At 39.6% G+C, this 19,917-nt stretch overlaps 1 protein-coding gene across 2 annotated transcripts in view; it reads left to right on the forward strand.

The window, feature by feature from the left end:
* Positions 1–19,917, forward strand: part of PIGU (phosphatidylinositol glycan anchor biosynthesis class U) — a 97,964-nt gene that overhangs the window by 14,951 nt on the left and 63,096 nt on the right. For both annotated transcript variants that reach the window (XM_024559521.3, XM_071221770.1), the window contains 4 exons: positions 5,355–5,414; positions 6,557–6,619; positions 15,019–15,128; positions 17,370–17,470. In XM_024559521.3, coding sequence (XP_024415289.1) covers positions 5,355–5,414; positions 6,557–6,619; positions 15,019–15,128; positions 17,370–17,470 — 334 coding nt within the window. The remainder of the gene's footprint in view (positions 1–5,354; positions 5,415–6,556; positions 6,620–15,018; positions 15,129–17,369; positions 17,471–19,917) is intronic.

The following is a 19,917-nucleotide window of genomic DNA, read 5'->3' on the forward strand; positions in this document are numbered from 1 at the left end:
CAGGTGAAAGTGGAGAAGGAAGATCTGTACACGAGAGAAAAAGGGAATTGAGCAGCCACAGATTAGATCTTTATGACTGCCTTCAACAGATGTGTCTGTGTTTTATGTCTAGCTACGTACTGGTAGTTAAATTGAAAGTTTTTCATATGTATCTCACCCTGATTGGGAGTAGTCACCCAGTGGAGATGTGGCATAAAGACAGATTATACTCAATATAGGCTTCTCTATAATAGGATTATGTGCAGTTAAACTACTGCATACATATTAGTTCATTATGGAAACCAGCCTATATACTGATAGGCTTTTAGAAAACTGTTTGTTCTGATATTTCTGAGACTGATTTAGAGCTATTCTAAACTATCTGAATTATCAAAATACTTTGAAAGGAGGCTATTGGTAATATAAATATCAAGTTACTACCTTTTACTAACAAAGATAAATGGGAAAAAAAAGAATCCATTAGTAGATAGTTGTAAAAGCTTAATGCATTTAGAACTTTCAAAGGCAAAGTTGATGCCCCTGTTTTCAAAAAGAGGTAAAAAGTTGATCTCAGGTAGCTAGTATATTGAGGTTTACTGTATGCTAAGTACTTTGTGCACATTACCATTTCATCCTCCTAAGACCCCTGTGAAATAGGTCACTATTCTTATTTTATAGCCGAGGAAACTAAGGCTCAGAGGGGGAAATGACTTGCCCAAAGGTACACAAGTAGAACCTGGTTTTAAACCTGAGTCTGACCCCAAAGCCTTGTTTTTTCTAGCACACTCGTTTGTTCTCACTAAAAAGGTTGTTGATGACCTTTACAATATAGAACACATTTTTGCGTGTGGTTGGTGTTGGGAAGAGGTGCTCCTGAGTTACCAGCATGGGCTCACTAAAAACCAAGTCATGCACTTTTGTATGGTTCTGCTTGGATCAGTGAACTGGCTTGTAGTAGCAGACCAACCCTCCTCCCTAGAACTATTAGAAAAGCAGTATGAATGCAAAAAACATCTGTGTGAAAGCTGAGGTCCCAGAGAAGAAAGTTCAAAAAGTGGGACTGACATTCTGATCTGCTTTCTCCTTGATGCATTTACCAGTTTGAAAGAGGCACAGGCTGAGAGGCAGAAAAACAGAATGGAAACTGGCTGGTAAAAGGTTAAGGAGCTCTCAGCAATCTCATGGTGCTGAGGGATTATAAATTTGAGGTGGCATGGCTCTGGTAGAGAACTTGGCTCTCCTTTGGGACATCTGAAGGTCTGTACTTGAGGAAGGAGGGTAGACTACCCTATAGGCGAGTCTTATAAAGACTGAATCCAGCTTCTAATTAGGTAAATCTCTAATTAGATTAATATGATATAATTCTATCCTAATTGCTTACCAGAGCTTAAAGAAATCCTTTCTGGAGGAAAATAACCTCATCTAGAATCTCTGCAATTTTTCAAACACAAATGTCTATCATTGAGTCAAAAATTATCAAACATAATAAATGACAGAAAAAAATAGGCAATAAAAAGAGATTCATGGGTGATCTAGATATTGAGTTATCAAAATTTGGATTTTAAAAATAATTGTGACCAATGGTTATAAGTTCACAAAAGAGATGATAAGACAGAGAATTTCACTAGAGAGCTGTAACATATAAAAATGAGTCAAATGGAAATTCTACAACTGGAAAACATCATAAAAAATTAAGAATATAATAGATGAGCCTGGCCGGTGTGGCTTAGTTGGTTGGAGCTTTGTTCAGTAAACTGAAAGGTCATGGGTTTGATTTCCAGTCAGGCACATGCCTAGGTTGTGGGTTCAGTCCAGTCCCCTAGGTTGTGGTGTGTATGAGAGGCAACTGATTGACGTTTCTCTCTCTCTCTCTCTCTCACCTTTCCTTCCCCTCCCTCTAGAATCAATTAGCATGTCCTCGAGTTAAAGGTAGTCATTTAACTAATGAATGGATTAATAAGTGGAACAACAGATTGATGTTCCCCTCTCTCTCCTTTCCTCTCTCTCTAAAATCAATTAAAAAAATAAAGTAGTCTCAAAAAAGAAATCTCAATGGAATTAGAGAACTTTGAACAGAATGATTTTAAACACCAACTATCAAAACTTGTGTGATGCAGCTGAAGCTATAGATATTTTTATCTATTATTTATAAGGAAAATTTATTGCCTTAAAATGAATTTACTACGACAGAAGAAATTCTGAAAATGATCTAGGTGTCAATAGGAAGAGAAGAAGCAATTATCCTGGAATAGATTGAAGGAAAAATTGTATATAATACTGTAAAGTTCAGAAATTGATGAAATAGAAACCAAAGAATAATAATCAGCAAACCCAAAGTTGGTTCTTTGAAAGACTAATAAAGTTAAGAAATCTGGAGAACCAAGATGGCGGCGTAGGTAGACACACTGCGCCTCCTCGCACAACCAGAACTGACAGAAAATCGAACGGCAAGAGGGTCCAACACCAAGGAAATACAAAATAAACATTCATCCAGACCAGTAGGAGGGGCGGAGACGGGCACCGGAGTGGAGAGGACTCGCGTGGCCGTGGCGGGACTGAGACTGGCGGAGTGTGGGACCAACGGGGCGGGCAGTCGGAGCACTAGCAGACCCTGCGACCCTACATTTGTGCAGATGAACCGAGAGGGCCGGACTCGGAGTGGCGGAGAGCGGGGCAGGCAGAGCAGTGGGTAGCACCCCAGGACCCCACATTCGCACACAGATAGGCCGGGCGAACGGCGGGGAGTGAAGCAGACTGCGCAACCCAGGGCTCCAGCTCCGGGAAATAAAGCCTCAAACCTCTGATTGAAGGCGCCCGTGGGGGCTGGGGCGGCAGCAGGAGAGACTCCCAGCCTCACGGGAGAGGTCGTTGGAGAGACCCACGGGGGCCTAGAGTGTGCACAAGCCCACCCACTGGGGAACCAGCACCAGAGGGGCCCAGTTTGATTGTGGGTATCGGAGTGAAAGACTGAAATCCGGAGGAGAGTGGGGCGGGCGCCATTGCTCCCTCTCGGCCCCTCCCCCACATACAGCGTCACAGCACAGCGACCAGCGTTACCCCGCCCCGGTGAACACCTAAGGCTCCGCCCCTTAAAGTAACAGAAGCGCCAAGACCAAAAAAAAAAAAAAAAAAAAAAAAAAATGGCCCAAATGACAGAACACTTCAAAGCTCCAGAAAAAATACAACTAAGCGACGAAGAGATAGCCAACCTATCGGATGCACAGTTCAAAGCACTGGTTATCAATATGCTCACAGAATTGGTTGAATCTGTTCGAAAAGTAGATGAAAAAATGAAGCCTATGCAAATAGAAACAAAGGAAAATGTACAGGGAACCAATAGTAATGCGAAGGAAACTGGGACTCAAATCACCGGTGTGGACCAGAAGGAAGAAACAAACATCCAACCAGAAAAGAATGAAGAAACAAGAACTCGGAAAAATGAGGAGAGGCATAGGAACCTCCAGGACATCTCGAAACGTTCCAACATCCGAATTATAGGGGTGCCAGAAGGAGAAGAGGAAGAACAAAAAATTGAAAACTTATTTGAACAAATAATGAAGGAGAACTTCCCTAATCTGGCAAAGGAAATAGACTTCCAGGAAGTCCAGGAAGCTCAGAGAGTCCCAAAGGAGCTAGACCCAAGGAGGAACACACCAAGGCACATCATAATTACATTACCCAAGATTAAACGCAAGGACCTACATCCAAGATTACTGTATCCAGCAAAGCTATCATTTAGAATGGAAGGGAAGATAAAGTGCTTCTCAGATAAGGTCAAGTTAAAGAAGTTCATCATCACCAAGCCCTTACTATATGAAATGTTAAAGGGAGTTACCTAAGAAAAAGAAGATCAAAAATAGGAGCAGTAAAAATGACAGCAAACTCACAGTTATTAACGACCACACCTAAAACAAAAACAAGAGCAAACTAGGCAAACAACTAGAACAGGAACAGAACCATAGAGATGGAGATCACATGGAGGGGTGTCAATAGGGGAGTGGGAGAGGGAGAGGAGGGGAAAGGTACAGAGAATAAGTAGCATAGATGATAGGTGGAAAATAGACAGGGGGAGGGTAAGAATAGTGTAGGAAATGTAGAAGCCAAAGAACTTACAAGTATGACCCATGGACATGAACTATAGGGGGGAATGTGGGAGGGAGGGGGGTGGGCAGGATGGAGTGGAGTGGGGGGGGAATGGGACAACTGTAATAGCATAATCAATAAATATATTAAAAAAAAAAAAAAAGAAATCTTTGGCAGTGCCCTAGCTGGTGTAGCTCAGTGGATTGTGTGCAGGCCTGTGAACCGAAGGGTTGCCGGTTCAATTCCCAGTCAGGGCACATGCCTAGGATGCTGGCCAAGTCCCTGGTTGGGGGTGTGAGACGCAATCAACTGATGTTTCTCTCCCTCTCTTTCTCCTTCCCTTCCTCTCTCTCTAAAAATAAATAAGTAAAATATGTTTAAAAAAAGAAATCTTTGGCAAAATTTAAGATCTAAAAGAGAATGTACAAATTACCAATATCAGGAATGAAAAGCAACATCACTATAGTTCTTACAGACACTAAAAATAAAAAATTATGAACAAGTTATTGCCAAGAAATTTGAAAATTTAGATGAAATGGACATATTCCTAGAAAACCACAATTTACCTCACCTAACACTATTTGAATAGTTTTTATCTGTAAAAGAAATTGAATCTGGGCCATGGCCAGGTAGCTCAGGTGGATAGAGCATCATTCCAATACACCAAGGTTGCGAGTTCGATCTTCCAAAAGGGCATATACGAGAAACAACTAATGATGCTTAAATAAGTGGACCAACAAATTGATGTTTTTCTCTCTCTAAAATAAATAAATAAACAAATAAGTAAATAAATTGAATATGTACTTTAAAATCTTCTCTTAAAGAAAACCCAGGTTGAGATGGTTTCATGGTGAATTAATTTTTCCCAACTCTTTGGAGGAAATAACACCAATCCTATAAAACATCTCAAAGAACAGAAGAAAGGAAAAAACATTTCCCAATTTATTTTATGAGTTCAGTAGCTTTGATCCACTATGTAGTTCCCATTGGCTATTATTATATATGTCTTAGAACTAAAGTTCACCTTTACCTTTCGTATGTTAACAGTTCTTTAATAGATATTGAACATTTTGGCTTTTGTTTTTCCCTTTACTCAGTTCAGGAGATACTGGCAGTGGCACAAAACGATCCAGTTATACAAAGTTACTCTCCCTCATGCACACTGGCCAGCTGGCGTAGAACAATATTCTAGGGAAGAAATTTTTGCTGACAGGATAGCTTCTAACCCCACCCCCTACTATGGAAACTGATAACAGTAAGATTTAATTTGCCTGTTTGTTTTTCTCCTGCAGACTCCATTAATAATATACCTCTTTCATTTCCTGATTGACTATGCTGAATTGGTATTTATGGTAAGCAAACTTCCACATAAAATCAATGCGTATACATTTTAAATTTTATTGTCTTTAATCTTACTTTTTTAAGAAAAAAATCTATTTTACAAATTTAGGAGTTTCTTAGAGTATAAAAGCAAAAACCTATTTTTAATTTGAATTTGTAGAACTGTAACTGTACAATTGATCCTTGAACAACGCTGGGGACTAGGGGTGCCAACCTTGCTGCCCCCACCCCACACAGTTGAAGATTCGCATATGATATAACTTTTTACTCCCCCAAAATTTAAGTTGTCCCTCGGTATCTAAGGGCATTGGTTTCAGGACACCTCTTCCCTGCCCCTTCCATAGATACCAAAAATCCTTGGATGCCCAAGCCCCCTGTATAAAATGGCGCATGCAGTTGGCCCTCCACATGCTTGCACTCCCAACCCGGCTAACAGCACAGATATTTACTGAAAAATATCTGTGTATAAGTTGACCTGCATAGTTCAAACCCAGACTGTTCAAGGGTCAATTGTATTACGGAAGTATGAAGAGGAGTTTATGACATCTGACCAGTTCTAATTTCTTATACTTTTAAAATTTGACATGTGAACAATGTCGCCTTGATTTCTCTAGCTCCAAGATTCTATGATTGGCTTTAATTGTGATGTCAGTGTTGAGGGCATCCTCAATTTCCTAATCGTTCTGCCACGAGATTCTGTGACAGTAACAGAGGCCTAATGAGACTTTCAGGGACAGGAATTTGAGATACAGGGCTATGTTTTGAGAGCATAGTAATTTGAAACACTTGCCTAATCTAGGGTTGAAAATCTGGGTAAAGTAGAAGGTCCACTGGGTTCTTTTTGAATTATTATAATGGCTACTGTTTACTGATTACTTACTATGTGCCAGCACTTGACATACATCAGGCCTACAGAGCAGTAGGTATTATTCCTGCTTTACAGAAAACTTAGTGACTTGCAGTTACAGGGCAGATTTTCCAGTCTTAACCTCCCTGAAGAGGCTTTGTCTTTGGGTGCTCAAAGTGAGGGCTGAGGTTCTGCCTGACTGCAAGAGGTCAGTACTGATAGTCTACCACCATCCAGAAACTTCAGGCCCTGGCAGCATTCCATTACTCCAACACTAATTGAGCTCACTTCTCTTTCTCTTGGCAGATAACTGATGCACTCACTGCCATTGCCCTGTATTTTGCAATCCAGGACTTCAATAAAGTTGTGGTGAGTAGTCAGTGGGTGGGAAAAAACTGGTGAATTTGGTAGCACGTTGTCTCTTGTTATAAAGAACCAAAGATCATGCATGTACTTAAGGATCCAACTGGTTTTTTTTTTAAGACTTTACTTATTTATTTTTAGAGAGATGGGAAGGGAGGGAGGAAGAGAGGGAGAGAAACAGCAATGTGTGGTTGACTCTCACTCACCCCACACTGGGGACCTGGCCCGCAACCCACGCATGTGCCCTGACTGGGAATCAAACCAGTGACCCTTTGGTGCACAGTCCGGTGCTAAATCCACTGAGACACACCAGCCAGGGCAGGATCCAACTGTTTTAAAATGCTAAGAAGTGGGATTGAAGCTTCTGGGTTGTTCAGCCAGCCCTGGAATGGCCAAACCCAAACAAACAAGACAGCTTTACTAATAGATAGAGAAAGGTTTGCTTAATCTTTGTAGATTAATATTCACTCACCTGTGCCAATTCAGACTTTTTTCAGCAAATGGAATTGAACTATAATTATAGTAATGAGGATCCTTAAAAATCTTCCATTTCTTTCACCAGTTTTTTATTTTTATAGAGGAAAATTAATATAGCCTTTAACTCATTGTTATGTGTATCCAAGGTAAAATTGGATTTCCAATGTAGTTTCTGTTTCCTTGCAGAAGGAAACAGAAGATTCCTAGCAATCTTAATTGGAAAACTTGACACATATTTAACACCTGTTGAAAGTGTTGATGTAAACTGTAGTTTTAATCCATATGTAATAGCCAAGGGGAATTATATAGTGGGACCATTTTTATTTTTCTTGGTTCTAAGAGAGTTAACAGTTTAACCATGTATACGTACTATCCATGTAGTTATTTAAAAAATTGGCTGCAGTCCTCCTTGATTGGGAAGATTTGGACTGGGGTAAGAGAAGGCTGCATCCCATTGGTGATGTCTGTTTGTAGTTCATTTTAATACTTGTTACCAAGCAATAGAACCAGAAATAGCAGTCTGCCTTTCTGTGGCATTGGTCATCCGTAACACACAAAGCTGGTGAATTCTAGAATTTTAGACATCAAAAAGAGACTGTTAAAATATCTAGACTTGAGAGGTATCTTTACTTGGGGTCCATTATTAGGTCTATAAAACCCTTGAGATGGTATGAAAAATTATATATGTGTGTGTGCATATGTCTTTTTTTTTTTCATGAAGAGAGTCCATAGTTGTTACCAGTGCTCAAAGAGTTCTTAATTCCTCCTCTAAAGGATTAAGAACAACATTTTAGGAACTTAGTATCACTAAGAGCAGGGAATATACATCTTGGAGCATTTGTGACAATGTGGATGCTAAGTGAAATAAGTCAAACAGAGAAAGACAAATACTGTGTTATTTCACTTATATGTGGAATCTAAAAAAGTCAAACCTGTAGAAACAGAGTAGATTGTAGTTGGCTGGGGGTGGGGAAAGGGGGAATATTAGTCAAAGGGTATGAACTTTTAGTTATAAAATGAGTAACTTCTAGGGAATCTAATATACATACAGCATAGAGACACTAGTTAATGATACTGTATAATATATTTGAAAGTTGCTAAGATAATAGACCTTAAATGCTCTCACCACACACACACACACACACAAAAGAATGTTAATTACATGAGGTGGTGGATGTAAGGTTAACTAACCTTATTGTGGTAATCGCTTTGCAATATACAGGAGTGGGAAAAAGTAGGTTTGTAGTTGTTCATATGGAAAATAATAGAATACTTAATACATAATAATAATAGAATAAACTGAGACTTCCGGACAAGATGGTGGCATAGGTAAACATGGCTCAACTCCTCATATAACCACAGCAAAAATTACAACTAGACTACAAAACAACTATTAGCTAGAATCATCAGAAAATTGAGATGTATGGAAGTCCGACAACCAAGGAATTAAATAAGTCACATTTATCCAGACAGGTAGAAGGGGCAGAGGTGCACAGAGAGGCATGGAGACACTGAGACACAGTACGGAGGGCCCCACACCCACATGTGGTGGATAAAAATCGGGAGGGATACCTGGGAGCAATGGCCCCACACCAGACCACCCAGCCCAGGGTTCCAGTGCCAGGAAGATAAGTCCCTATAACTTCTCACTGTAAAAAACAGTGGGCTTTGGGGTGGTGGAAGAAACTGCAGGATTCTCAGGAGTCTCCTCTTAAAGGGCCCACAATGGACTTAGGACTTATGCAGACTCACCCCCTCTGGACTCCAGCATGGGGGCAACAGCTACAAGGGCACCAGTGGCATATGGGGAGAAATTGAAATGTCTAGCAGTAGAGCAAGTGCCAGGGGACAGTTTCCTCCCGGACAAAACTCCAGAGGGCAGGAGCATTGTCCCCTTTCTGAGCCCTGGCCTACACAGAACCACAGAGCAGCGAGACTATATTGGAGACTCCATCAACCTAGTTCTCAGGGGTTGCCCGGCCCAAGTGATTAATTAAGTCTCTGTCCCATGCAACTTACCAGTGTGCTTTTCTACAATAGGCCACGCTACTAAGACAGGAAGTCAAGGCACCTCTACCTAATACATAGAAACAAACATAGGGAGCTGCCAAAATGAGGAGACAAAGAAATATGGCCCAAATAAAAACACAGAACAAAACTCTAGAAAAAGAACTAAACAAAATTAAGATAAGCAATCTAACAGATGCAGAGTTCAAAATACTGATTATCAGGATGCTGAAGGAACTCATTGGGTACTTCAACAGCATGAAAAAGACCCAGGCAGAAATGAAGGTTACACTAAGTGAAATTAGAAAAATTTACAGGGAGCCAACAGCAGAGTGGATGAAGCCGAGAATCAAATCAATGATTTGGAATATAAAGAAGAAGACATTCAATCAGAAAAGCAAGAAATAAAAAAGAATCCTAAAAAACAAGGGTAGGGTAAGCAGCCTCTGGGACATCTTCAAATGTACCAACATTCAAATCGTAGGGGTGCTGGAAGAAGAGGAAGAGCAAGAAATTGAAAACTTGTTTGAAAAAATAATGAAAGAAAATTTCCCTAATTTGGTGAAGGAAATAGACATATAAGTCCAGGAAGCACAGAGAGTCTTAAACAAGATGGACTAAAGAGGACCACACTAAGTAAGATATATCATAATTGAAGTGTCAAAGGTTAAAGACAAAGAGAGAGTCTTAAAAGCAGCAAGGGAAAAGCAGATAGTTACCTACTGGGGAGTTCCCATGAGACTATCAGCTGATTTTCCAAAAGAAACTGCAAGCTAGAAGGGATTGGCGAGAAGTATTCAAAGTGATGAAAAGCAGGGACCTGTAACCTACTTTACTCTATACTACAAAGCTATCATTTAGAAATGAAGGGCAGACAAAGTGCTTCCCAATAAAGCTAAAGCTAAAGGATTCACCATCACCAAGCCATTATTACATGAAATGTTAAAGAGATTTATTTAAGAAAAAGAAGGAGATCAAAACCATGAACATTAAAATGGCCATAAATTCACAACTATCAATGACTGAATCAAAAAAACAAACTAAGCAAACAAGCAGAACAGGGACAGAATCATAGATATGGAGAGCATTTGGAGGGTTATTGGTAGGGATGGGGAAAGGGAAGAATGGAGGAAAAGGTGCAGGGATTAAGAAGTACAAATTGGTAGGTACAGAATAGATGGGAACGTTAAGAACAATATAGGAGATGGAGTAGCTAAAGAATTTATATGCATGACCCATGGACATGAACTAAGGGAGGAGATTGCCTGAGGGGATGGAGGGGGGTTAAGGGGGAAAAATTGGGACAACTGTAATAGCATAATTGATTATATATATATATATTTAAAAAGAATAAACTCTGTTTCATGTACTCATAACTGTAAACCTACTTTTGCTCACCACATATATGTATATATATTAAATCATTACATTGTATATCTTAAACTTACACAATGTTACATATCAATTATACTTCAAAAAGGTGGAGAAGAAAAGAAAATTTAGGGGCTGAGGTGAAAAGCTTTAACAAGATTCTCTGGAAGGCCAGGGATGACATAACTGGGCATGAAATTCATAAGCAGAGGGATTCAGAGATGAATTAGCAGTGCTTGTTTTCCTCTACAAGATAAATTGTCTATGTAAACCATAATCTTTGTTCTCTGAGGTTACAAGCAAAATATATTTAGGGGTGAAGGGTCATGATATCCACAACTTCCAAATAGTTTAGAAAAAAATTTGTTGTGTTTGTGTGTGTAGAGAGATATAAAGGAAATGTCACAAAATGTTAACAATTGGTGGATCTAGGTGTTTAATTGAATTTTTTCCAACTTTTCTGTAGTTTGAAGTTCTTTAATGTAACAGACTAGAGAAAAAATAGAAAATGTCTATATCCACCTGTGTGTGTTTGTACGTATATGTGTGTGCGTATGTCTATATGTGGTATATGTGGGATGTATATGAAAAGCTAAGGAAGGGTTGGTAGCTTTCATTTAAGAACACAGTCAGCCCTTGGCCAGGTGGTTCAGTTGGTTGAAGTGCTCTCCCATGCACCAAAAGGTTGCAGGTGTGATCCCGGGTCAAAATGCATTTGGGAGGCAACCAATCGATCTTTCCCTCCCTCCCCTATTCTCTCTCTAAAATCAATAAACATATCATCGGGTTAGTATTAAAAACAACAACAACACACAATCAGCCAGATGATTTCAACCAAAATGTAAAACTGAGATGTGTCTTACTGAAAGTTGACTACAGATGCTGCTAACATCGTGCATATTCCTTGTTTCTGTTCAACTTTCATAAAAACACTACACATATTCTAATTAAAACAGTTTTTAATGCGAGGAGAAGCTTATGGGGAAGTAATGAAACTAGGTTTCAGTAGTTTCTTAAAGTCAGACTTCGGTGTCAATAGGAGAGACATCCTTTAATTTAGAGCACAAATAATTTTAATTGATTTTGTAGTTATTTCTGGGTTTATATGAACACACATAGAGATTTTTGGGTTTTTCTTTGTGTGGTTTAAAGAGGAAGACAAAAACCAAATGAGCTGTTGTCGACACCTTGTTTTTTTAGCACACTGAGACCGTCTGTTATCACTGACACGGAGTTAAAATTTGGAATAGTTTCGTTTCTCCATACTCAGAATTCAGCCTATTGGAACATTTGGTTTCTTGTCAGAATAAGAGTTTTCCGTATACTGTATCAGAAATTAACTCCTTCTAAGCCCTGGTCTGGTAGCGTCCCAATATGCCAAGCCAAGCATGTGGGTTCAATCCCCAGTCTGGGCACATACAACAATCAACCAATGAACGTATAAATAAGTGGAACAACAAAGCAATGTTTATCTTTTTCCCTTCTCTCTCTCTGAAATCAATTTTAAAATTAACTCATTCTAAATGGTAGGTTTTGATGATTCTAATAAACTGTTGTTGGTTTGGGTAGAATATCAGAACTTGTCTTCCTTCAAATCTTTCCCACTTTTTCAAAATGGGCCCCTATCATATAATCTGGAAGCATTTTGGTCTTGCTGGGATCTGAGGCTTTTTTTGAAATCCCTGATAGTGTAGCTGTGTCTCTGCCCAGAATGCCTCCCAGAACACTGTGATGCAGAGATGGGGGACTCCATCCCCTCCCCATCTCCAGCTGTTAACCTGTGAACATGAATGCTGATTGATTGTGACCCGTTGATTCTCACGACATTTTACATCTACCTTACTTGACAAAAGTAGCATTAGTCTAGTTGTCCTTTGCTGAGATGGGCTTCCTGTTTGGAACTCAGAATTCATGTGAAAAAGCTGCACTTGGTTTGGTAGAGAGTGATAAAAACCTTAATGTGATTAGAGCATTGTGAATTTGGAGGATTGGCTCTTGAGTTTGGAACGTGCTGAGGCTAACAGTTGGAAATGCAGTGGGGGTGGAGTATTCACCCCCCTCCCACCCTCACCATAGGTTTTGGGGATGCAGAAGGGTGTAGGCACAGCTTTGATGATTAGAAAAAAGCTCCTTATTTGAAGAAGGGAAATTATGTCCTTGCAAAATCAAATCTTGCAAGGAACAGGAAAGGGCTGCATGGTGGGGGGGGGGGGGGGGTTAGATAAGGAGAGAAAGGAAAAAGACTCCACCTGGAGATTTTTTTTAATTTAAAATTTTCTGCTGAAATAGCACAAGCATCTGTGTACAAGCTGATTAATGGTCACAAAGGTAACAGATCTAGGTAATTACCCTTTAGGTCACTTTTAACCTCTCTCGTGATAGCTTTAAGTCTCATCATTGTCAGACTGCTAAGTGTATCTAGAAGTATTTACCTTCAGGTTTTAAATTGCACTCCTTAATCTCATTTATTTTTATATTTCTAATATTTTCTTTGTGTGTATGTGTCTAATTTTCCTTAGAATTTTAGTCACTTTCCTGTCTCTAACTGGATGCAGTGGGGATTTTTAAAAGACATTTTGTCTTTGCTTAGGGGTGCTGAGTCAATATTGAGCCGATAAGCCCCGGGCATAATGGCAGCTGTGCTGGTGATGCTGAGGGAGACAAAAACAGAGGTAGCAAAGAATCTGGGACTGCTGGCCTGAGACTCTCCTATCATAAAATCTTTCTATTTTAAAGTATTTTGGAAGATTGGGGTTACAAGGAATTACTTTTCTTTCATTGTTGGCACATTGTCACCTTTACTCAGAGTCTGCTTATCCCTGTTAAGCCACCTCCATCTCTGCAGTCCTGCTGGCTAGCTTCCAGCCTGGGGAACGGGTCTGCATTCCCCCGTCTCTCTGGCTACTCCTATACAACCCCCTTTAACAGCCTTCTTTGTGGACCTCACTCCTTTCAGGTGGCCTTCTTTGTGCAGTAGAACTCCAGAATCCTTAGCTAGTGGGGTCTCTGTCCTTCTGCCACTGCTGCTGTAGCTGTCCTCTTTGCTGAGCCAGCCACCTTTTCTCTGGTAAAAGCACCTTAGTTTAAATTTTGTTCTTTTAATTAAAAAACCCCAGCTGTGGATGGCAGCATAAATCTTACTGATTATAATCCCACCACTTAACTTGGACTCTCAGAGATGATCAAAGGGAGGGTTTTGAAGTTTGTTCAGGTTTTTCTGATTACACCTCTACCTTAAACCCTGGAAGAAACCTGGAGTTTTCCTGGGATGACCCTTTGGTTTTCTTCTGAAAGATGGCTCTTGCCCTGGCTGGTGTGGCTCAGTGGACTGAGTGCTGGATTGCGAACCAAACTGTCATAGTTTGATTCCTAGTCAGGGCATAGTCTGACCCATGTTTACTTATAGGGTTGCCTAATTTTTTTTCATTCTGGAACACACCCATGATCTTGCTGGGACACCCCAGGGGAAGACAAGAGCTTTCCACCCCCATCTCATTCCCTCTTACCTATCCAGCTACCCAGCCAAACCCGGCTCTTTTTCTCTTCATCATGGCCATTCCCCACTTTCTCTGCGTAGGTCAAACACTTGAAAGAGGAGTGCTCAGAAGAAAACTCAGGATACTGTGACATTCAGGAGATCATTTCACTTTGCATCAAAATATTTTACTTTGCTGATGGGACTCCAGAGTCTTTAGGCCACTGATAATAACTCTTCAAAATGACTAAGAACTTTGCTTTGCCTCCTAGTCATTCATGTAGCCATTCAACAGATATTTATTATTTGCTCACTGTGCCAGGTATTGGCAATAAACATGGTCCCTGCCCTCATGAAACTCATAGTCTAGTGAGGGAAACACATATTAGTCAGCCACATAAATAAGTAAAAAAGTTATAGCTGTGCCCTGGCCAGGTGGAGCATTGTCCCTGCACCAGAAAGGTTGTAGGTTCAATCCCTGGTCAGGGCATATACCTAGATTGTGGGTTTGATTCCTGGTTGGGGCGGGTACAGAAGGCAACTGATTGATGTTTCTCCCTTACTTTCTCTCTCTCTCTCTCTCTCTCTCTCTCTCTCTCTCTCTCTCTCTCTCTCTCGCCCTCTTCCCCCTTAAATTATCTCCCTCCCTCCTTCCCCCTCTCTGCTTTCCTCTCTAAAATCAATAAATATATCTTTAGGTCAGGATAACAGAAAAGTTATAACTGAACAGTGCCATGAAAATGTGTATAATGGGGAGATTTTACTTAGTCAGGGTGGGGGAATGAGCATGCCTTCCTGAGGAAGTGATTATTTTACTGAGATCTAAAGACTATGTGAGAGGGAGTTCACTAGGGAAAGAGAAGTGGTTGTTCCAGGTTAAATGTACAGGCTTGGGAACAGGAGGGGGCATGGCATGTTCATGGTGTTTGAACCCAGAAAGTAAGAAGTAGGGGGAGTGAGTGTGTGATGAGCCTGGAGAGGGAGGGCCATGTGGGTCACTCAAAAGACTTTCATCTTCATCCTAAAAGCAATGGGAAGTAATTTGTTTCATGTGCCTTGTCTTTTTCCTCCACAGTTTAAAAAGCAGAAGCTCTTCCTTGAACTAGACCAATATGCCCCAGATGTGGCCGAACTCATCCGAACGCCTATGGAAATGCATTACATCCCTCTGAAAGTGGCCCTGTTGTGAGTATTCTCTGACAGAACATGGCTCAGTGCCAACAAATGCGAGGAAAATCTGATGAGGCTTTCTCATGTTGTTTGTTGTATTTTTGGAGGTTTGCAGTCTTAGTCATCAAGTATTTGCTGTAGTTCTGTTGCACAACTGGGGTTCTGGCCAACAAAAGAGACAGAGCCATTCTGTCTCTGTTGGGACAAAGCCTCACACAGGGACATGCACAATCAACCCTTCACAAATGCTTTTTCACTCGAAGCTGATCTGGGCTCCAGCCTACTTATTACCACTGTTTGTTTCTTTAAAAAAAAAAAAAAAAGGAAGAAAGAAAGAAAGAAAGAGTTCTTCAATTGTGACATATAGGTTGAATAAATTCTGATCTTTATGTGGTTGTAGTTTTGAGTAGCTTCTATCCTTTATGTACAATATAGTCCTCGATTTGTATTTCATAAAACAGAGGTAGAGTTCCAAAGGGACCTATGCCATATGCCCAGACGAGTAACCAAAAGGGAAGAGTGAAAGGTACTGAGGCTCTGCAAAAGAATCCTCTAGGAGTGCTCATGCTGCCAGTAGGTTTAATTCTTTCAGGTTATTCCCGTTCATATTCTTGAGATATAATAGTCAACTCATAGTAATAATATTGAATATTAATAATATATTAGTTTTAGGGATACATAATAAACAAGATGGACAAGTTTCCTCATGCAAAAACATGACCTTAGAACTTTAGAATTAGAAGGGGCCTTATGAGGACAGGCTATTCAGCCCTTTGCCTTGTGTGTGAATCTCCTGTTCAGTATTCAAGACAGTTGGCTGTGTAGCTGCTTCTTGAACATCACTTCTACTCAGAAATGCACCCCCACCCACCGGTTTTGAGGTGTCAGTTCACATCTCTGTATTTCAGAAATATTGGTGGAAACTACTTAGTAGAACCAGAGGTTTAGCAACATTATGCATTCCTTATGGACTAATATGTCTCCTGAGGGTAGTTTTATAATAGCAGCAGTCATTTCTTTAAAGGTTGTGTAATAAGCCTATCTGTAATTGCTGGGGGGGGGGGAAACACCAACAATTTCTAGGCCTTTGTCTTTAGAACTGCTAATCTTACAGCCCTGGGAGGTATTGGATTTAAGGTCTTTATTTTTAAATAATAATTATAATCTCCCTGAGACACTGTTATGTTTCTTCCTATCTGATAATCAGAATTATGTAACTGGTCTCTCTTTTCACTTTGTCTGCCAGGAAACACAGAGCCAGATTTGAAGCTGATTATTATAGTGTTGTAGAAGACCCACTGGGTCCTCTTTCGCTGGCCTTTACTTTCTCCTTTCATTTATGTTTTCCCTGGTCTTGGTTCTTTACTTCTATTTTTATTTTACTGTTATTTTTATTATCTGTTCTTATTTGAGCTGCCTCTGATCTTTTGTGGAAGCAAGATAGAAATAAATAAAAATAATAATCCAGTATGAGTATATAAGATTTCCCTACTCACCACATTTCAAATTCATTTTCTCAGTCATTCCTTTTCATCTCAGGAAAAGACTACATGTTTCAGCTTAATTCCTTCCGAGTGGAAGTTCAAGATGTCCTGTGAAGTTCTATGGCAGCTAGCTTGTTGAAGTCAGCAGATAACTTAGTCTGTCCTTGGGGTATGGCTGGGTGGATACTGCTTGACTACCAGGAGGGCTAAATCTAGGCTGCTCTTGAGTGGGGTTGTTAGCCTGTGGTGCAGTTCAGGAACCTGACTGAATAAAAAGTACTTTTCTGGGTATAAGTATTTCTAAAATATATGGTTGTAGGGAAATTGGTAAAATTTTTTCATTTTAAATCTGAAGTAGTAGAAAGAACATAGGCTTTCAAACTGGAAAGACCTAATTTTGAATGTATTTATTAGTTGGGGAAACCTTGGGCAAATTAAGTACTTATTAATTAAGTGAGCACTGAGTTCCAGCTTCCTCATCCACAAAGCGGGAATACTGCTGTTGCTAGTTTGCAGGATCTCTGTAATGATTAAATAAGAGGGTTTTCAATAGACCACATAGCACTGAATAGGGAGTAAATGTTCAGTGCCTTTTACCTACTGGCCTCAATTCCACTCCGTTCTCTTTTACTTAGGAGAACTCATTTCTAAGAAACTGCCTTCCCTTGAGTATGCTTTTAGTAAATCTTTTTAACTTCCTAGCTCTTGTGGCCAAGACTGCCTGGTCCTTTGACCAGGATTACTAATACTAAATATGTGTGCTTTTTCCCAGCTACCTCTTAAATCCCTACACGGTCTTATCTTGTGTTGCCAAGTCTACCTGTGCCATCAACAACACCCTCATTGCTTTCTTCATCTTGACCACGATAAAAGGTAAGGCCCCCCCAGAAGTACCAAGCCCTGATTTGTGTAGTGTTTTGTAACACTTACGCGGTGGATTTTTAAAAAATATAATGTAACACTTAAAAACCTTTTTAAAAAATTACTCAAATATGAGTGGATAAAAAAATCTGTGGTGCATTTACACAATGGAATATTACTCAGCCATAAAAAAAGAAGGAAATCTTACCTTCTGTGACAGCATGGATGGACCTGGAGAGTATTATGCTAAGTGAAATAAGCCAGTCAGAGAAAGACAAATACCATATGATTTCACTGTGGGATTTAAAGAACAAAAGAAACAAATAGACCTGGCTGGTATGGCTCAGTGGATTGAGTGCTGGCCTGTAAGCCAAAGGGTCACCGGTTCGATTCCCAGTTGGGACACATGCCTGTGTTGCAGGCCAGGTCCCCAGTTGGGGGTGCATGAGAGGCAACCACATATTGGTATTTCTCTCCCTCTCTTCCTCCCTCCCTTCCCCTCTCTCTAAAAATAAATAAATAAAATCTTTAAAAAAAAGAAACTAACAAAGTAGAAACAGACTCATAGATACATAAAACAGCAGAGGTTTGAGTAAAAAAGGTTGAAGGGATTAAGTAGAAAAAACAGACACAGACAACAGTATGGTGATTGCCAGGGAGGGGGAGGGTGGCAGGAGAGGGCAAAGGGGAGATAAATGGTGGTGGAAAGAGACTTGACTTTGGGTGGTGAGTGCACAAGGCAATATGCAGATGATGTGTTACAGTGTTGTACACTTGAAACCTGTATGGTTTTATTAACAAATGTCACCCCAATAAATTCAATTAAAAAAAGAACTACCAAAAAAATTACACAAGTAATACTAGATTAGTATAGAAAATTTAGATAAGCCAAGAAAAACAAATTAATTAAAACATCTTGAAATTCTACCATTCAGAAAGTTACTGTTGACATTATTTTTTTTAATGTTTTTTAAAGGCATATAATGAGATAGCAGTCCTCCACCTCTCTCTTCTCACCTGTAGTTCAACTTCTTCAAATCATCTACTTCTAACTTTTGCTAGTATTTACTTCCGTATTTTTAAATTTTTAATTTATTAATTTTAGAAAGAAAGAGAAACATCAGTTTGTTATTCCACTTAATTTATGGATTCATTAGTTGATTCTTGTATGTACCCTGACTGGGGATTGAACTTGTAACCTTGGCATATCAGGACAATGTTCTAACCAACTGAGCTACCTGGCCAGGGCTACTTCCATATTTCTAAATAAGACTTCATATTGCTATTTAATGAAATATAAATTTTTGACATTTTTCCGTTCTCATGGGAAATAAAGATTTAGATTTTTTATACCAGTATCTCCACTTTATCTTTACGTCATTTACTTCAAGAAGTTTGTCACACTTTTGATTAAATCACTAGTTGGTACCTATATCTTATGACACTATATGTATTATTTACTGCTAGGCAAAATAGTAACTAAAGTTATTTTTTTTCTCTTGTATTAGTTTTCCTGGGATCAATAATTCTCTCTCTTTTTTCTTGTTATTTTTGCTTAGTCTTTTTGTACCAATCACTGTTTTTCCCCCAGTTGCTTTGCTAGATCTGTCAAGAGCCTAACTATATTATATTTTTTATTTATTGATTTGAGGGAGAGAGGAAGAGGGAGAAAGAAAGAGAGACATTGATTCATTGTTCTACTTACCTATGCACTCATTGGTTGACTCTTGTATGTGTTCTGACCAGGAATTGAACCTGCAACCGTGGCGTATCAGGATGACACTTTAACCAACTGTTCTATCCAGCCAGGCCTTATTTTTAAAAAATACTTAAAAACATCAAATAGTCTATTGGTTCTATTATTTTTTTGAAGACCATTCTTTTTTTTTTTTTTTTTATTGTTGTTCAAGTACAGTTGTCTCCATTTTCCCTTCACTACTCCCCAACCCCTCCCCCCCATCCTCACCTCCCACCCTCGATCCTACCCCACTTTAGGTTTGTCCATGTGTCTGGAGACCTTTTTCATGCACCTTCCATCCTGCCCCAATCTGTCCTGGTCATTAACCGGGCTGTTGCAAAGCCATCATAGTGGAACTTATCTTTGTCATTCTCCTCCATTGTATCCCCCTTTTTCCTGGATTCCTTCTCTTCTTTATTGATTTTTCCCCTTTGTTTTGCTGAAATAGCTCCTCTAGCAGTTCTCTAAGAAAAGGTGTGTTTGGGGAGTAAACACAGACAACTGTAATTGAACAACAATAAAATAATTTTTTTAAAAAGGTGTGTTAAATATATGTTTTGAGTTATTTTATGTCTGAAAAATGCCTTTGTTCTAAGTCAGCACCAAATTAATAGTTGAGGAAGAGTATAGAATTCTAGATTGGAAAAAGTTTTCATTCAGAATTTTGAAGGCATTGCTTTCCTGTCTCCTAGCCTCCTGGTTGTTATTGATCAGTTTGATG

Source organism: Desmodus rotundus, chromosome 6, assembly GCF_022682495.2.
Source record: "Desmodus rotundus isolate HL8 chromosome 6, HLdesRot8A.1, whole genome shotgun sequence".
NCBI lineage: Eukaryota > Metazoa > Chordata > Mammalia > Chiroptera > Phyllostomidae > Desmodus > Desmodus rotundus.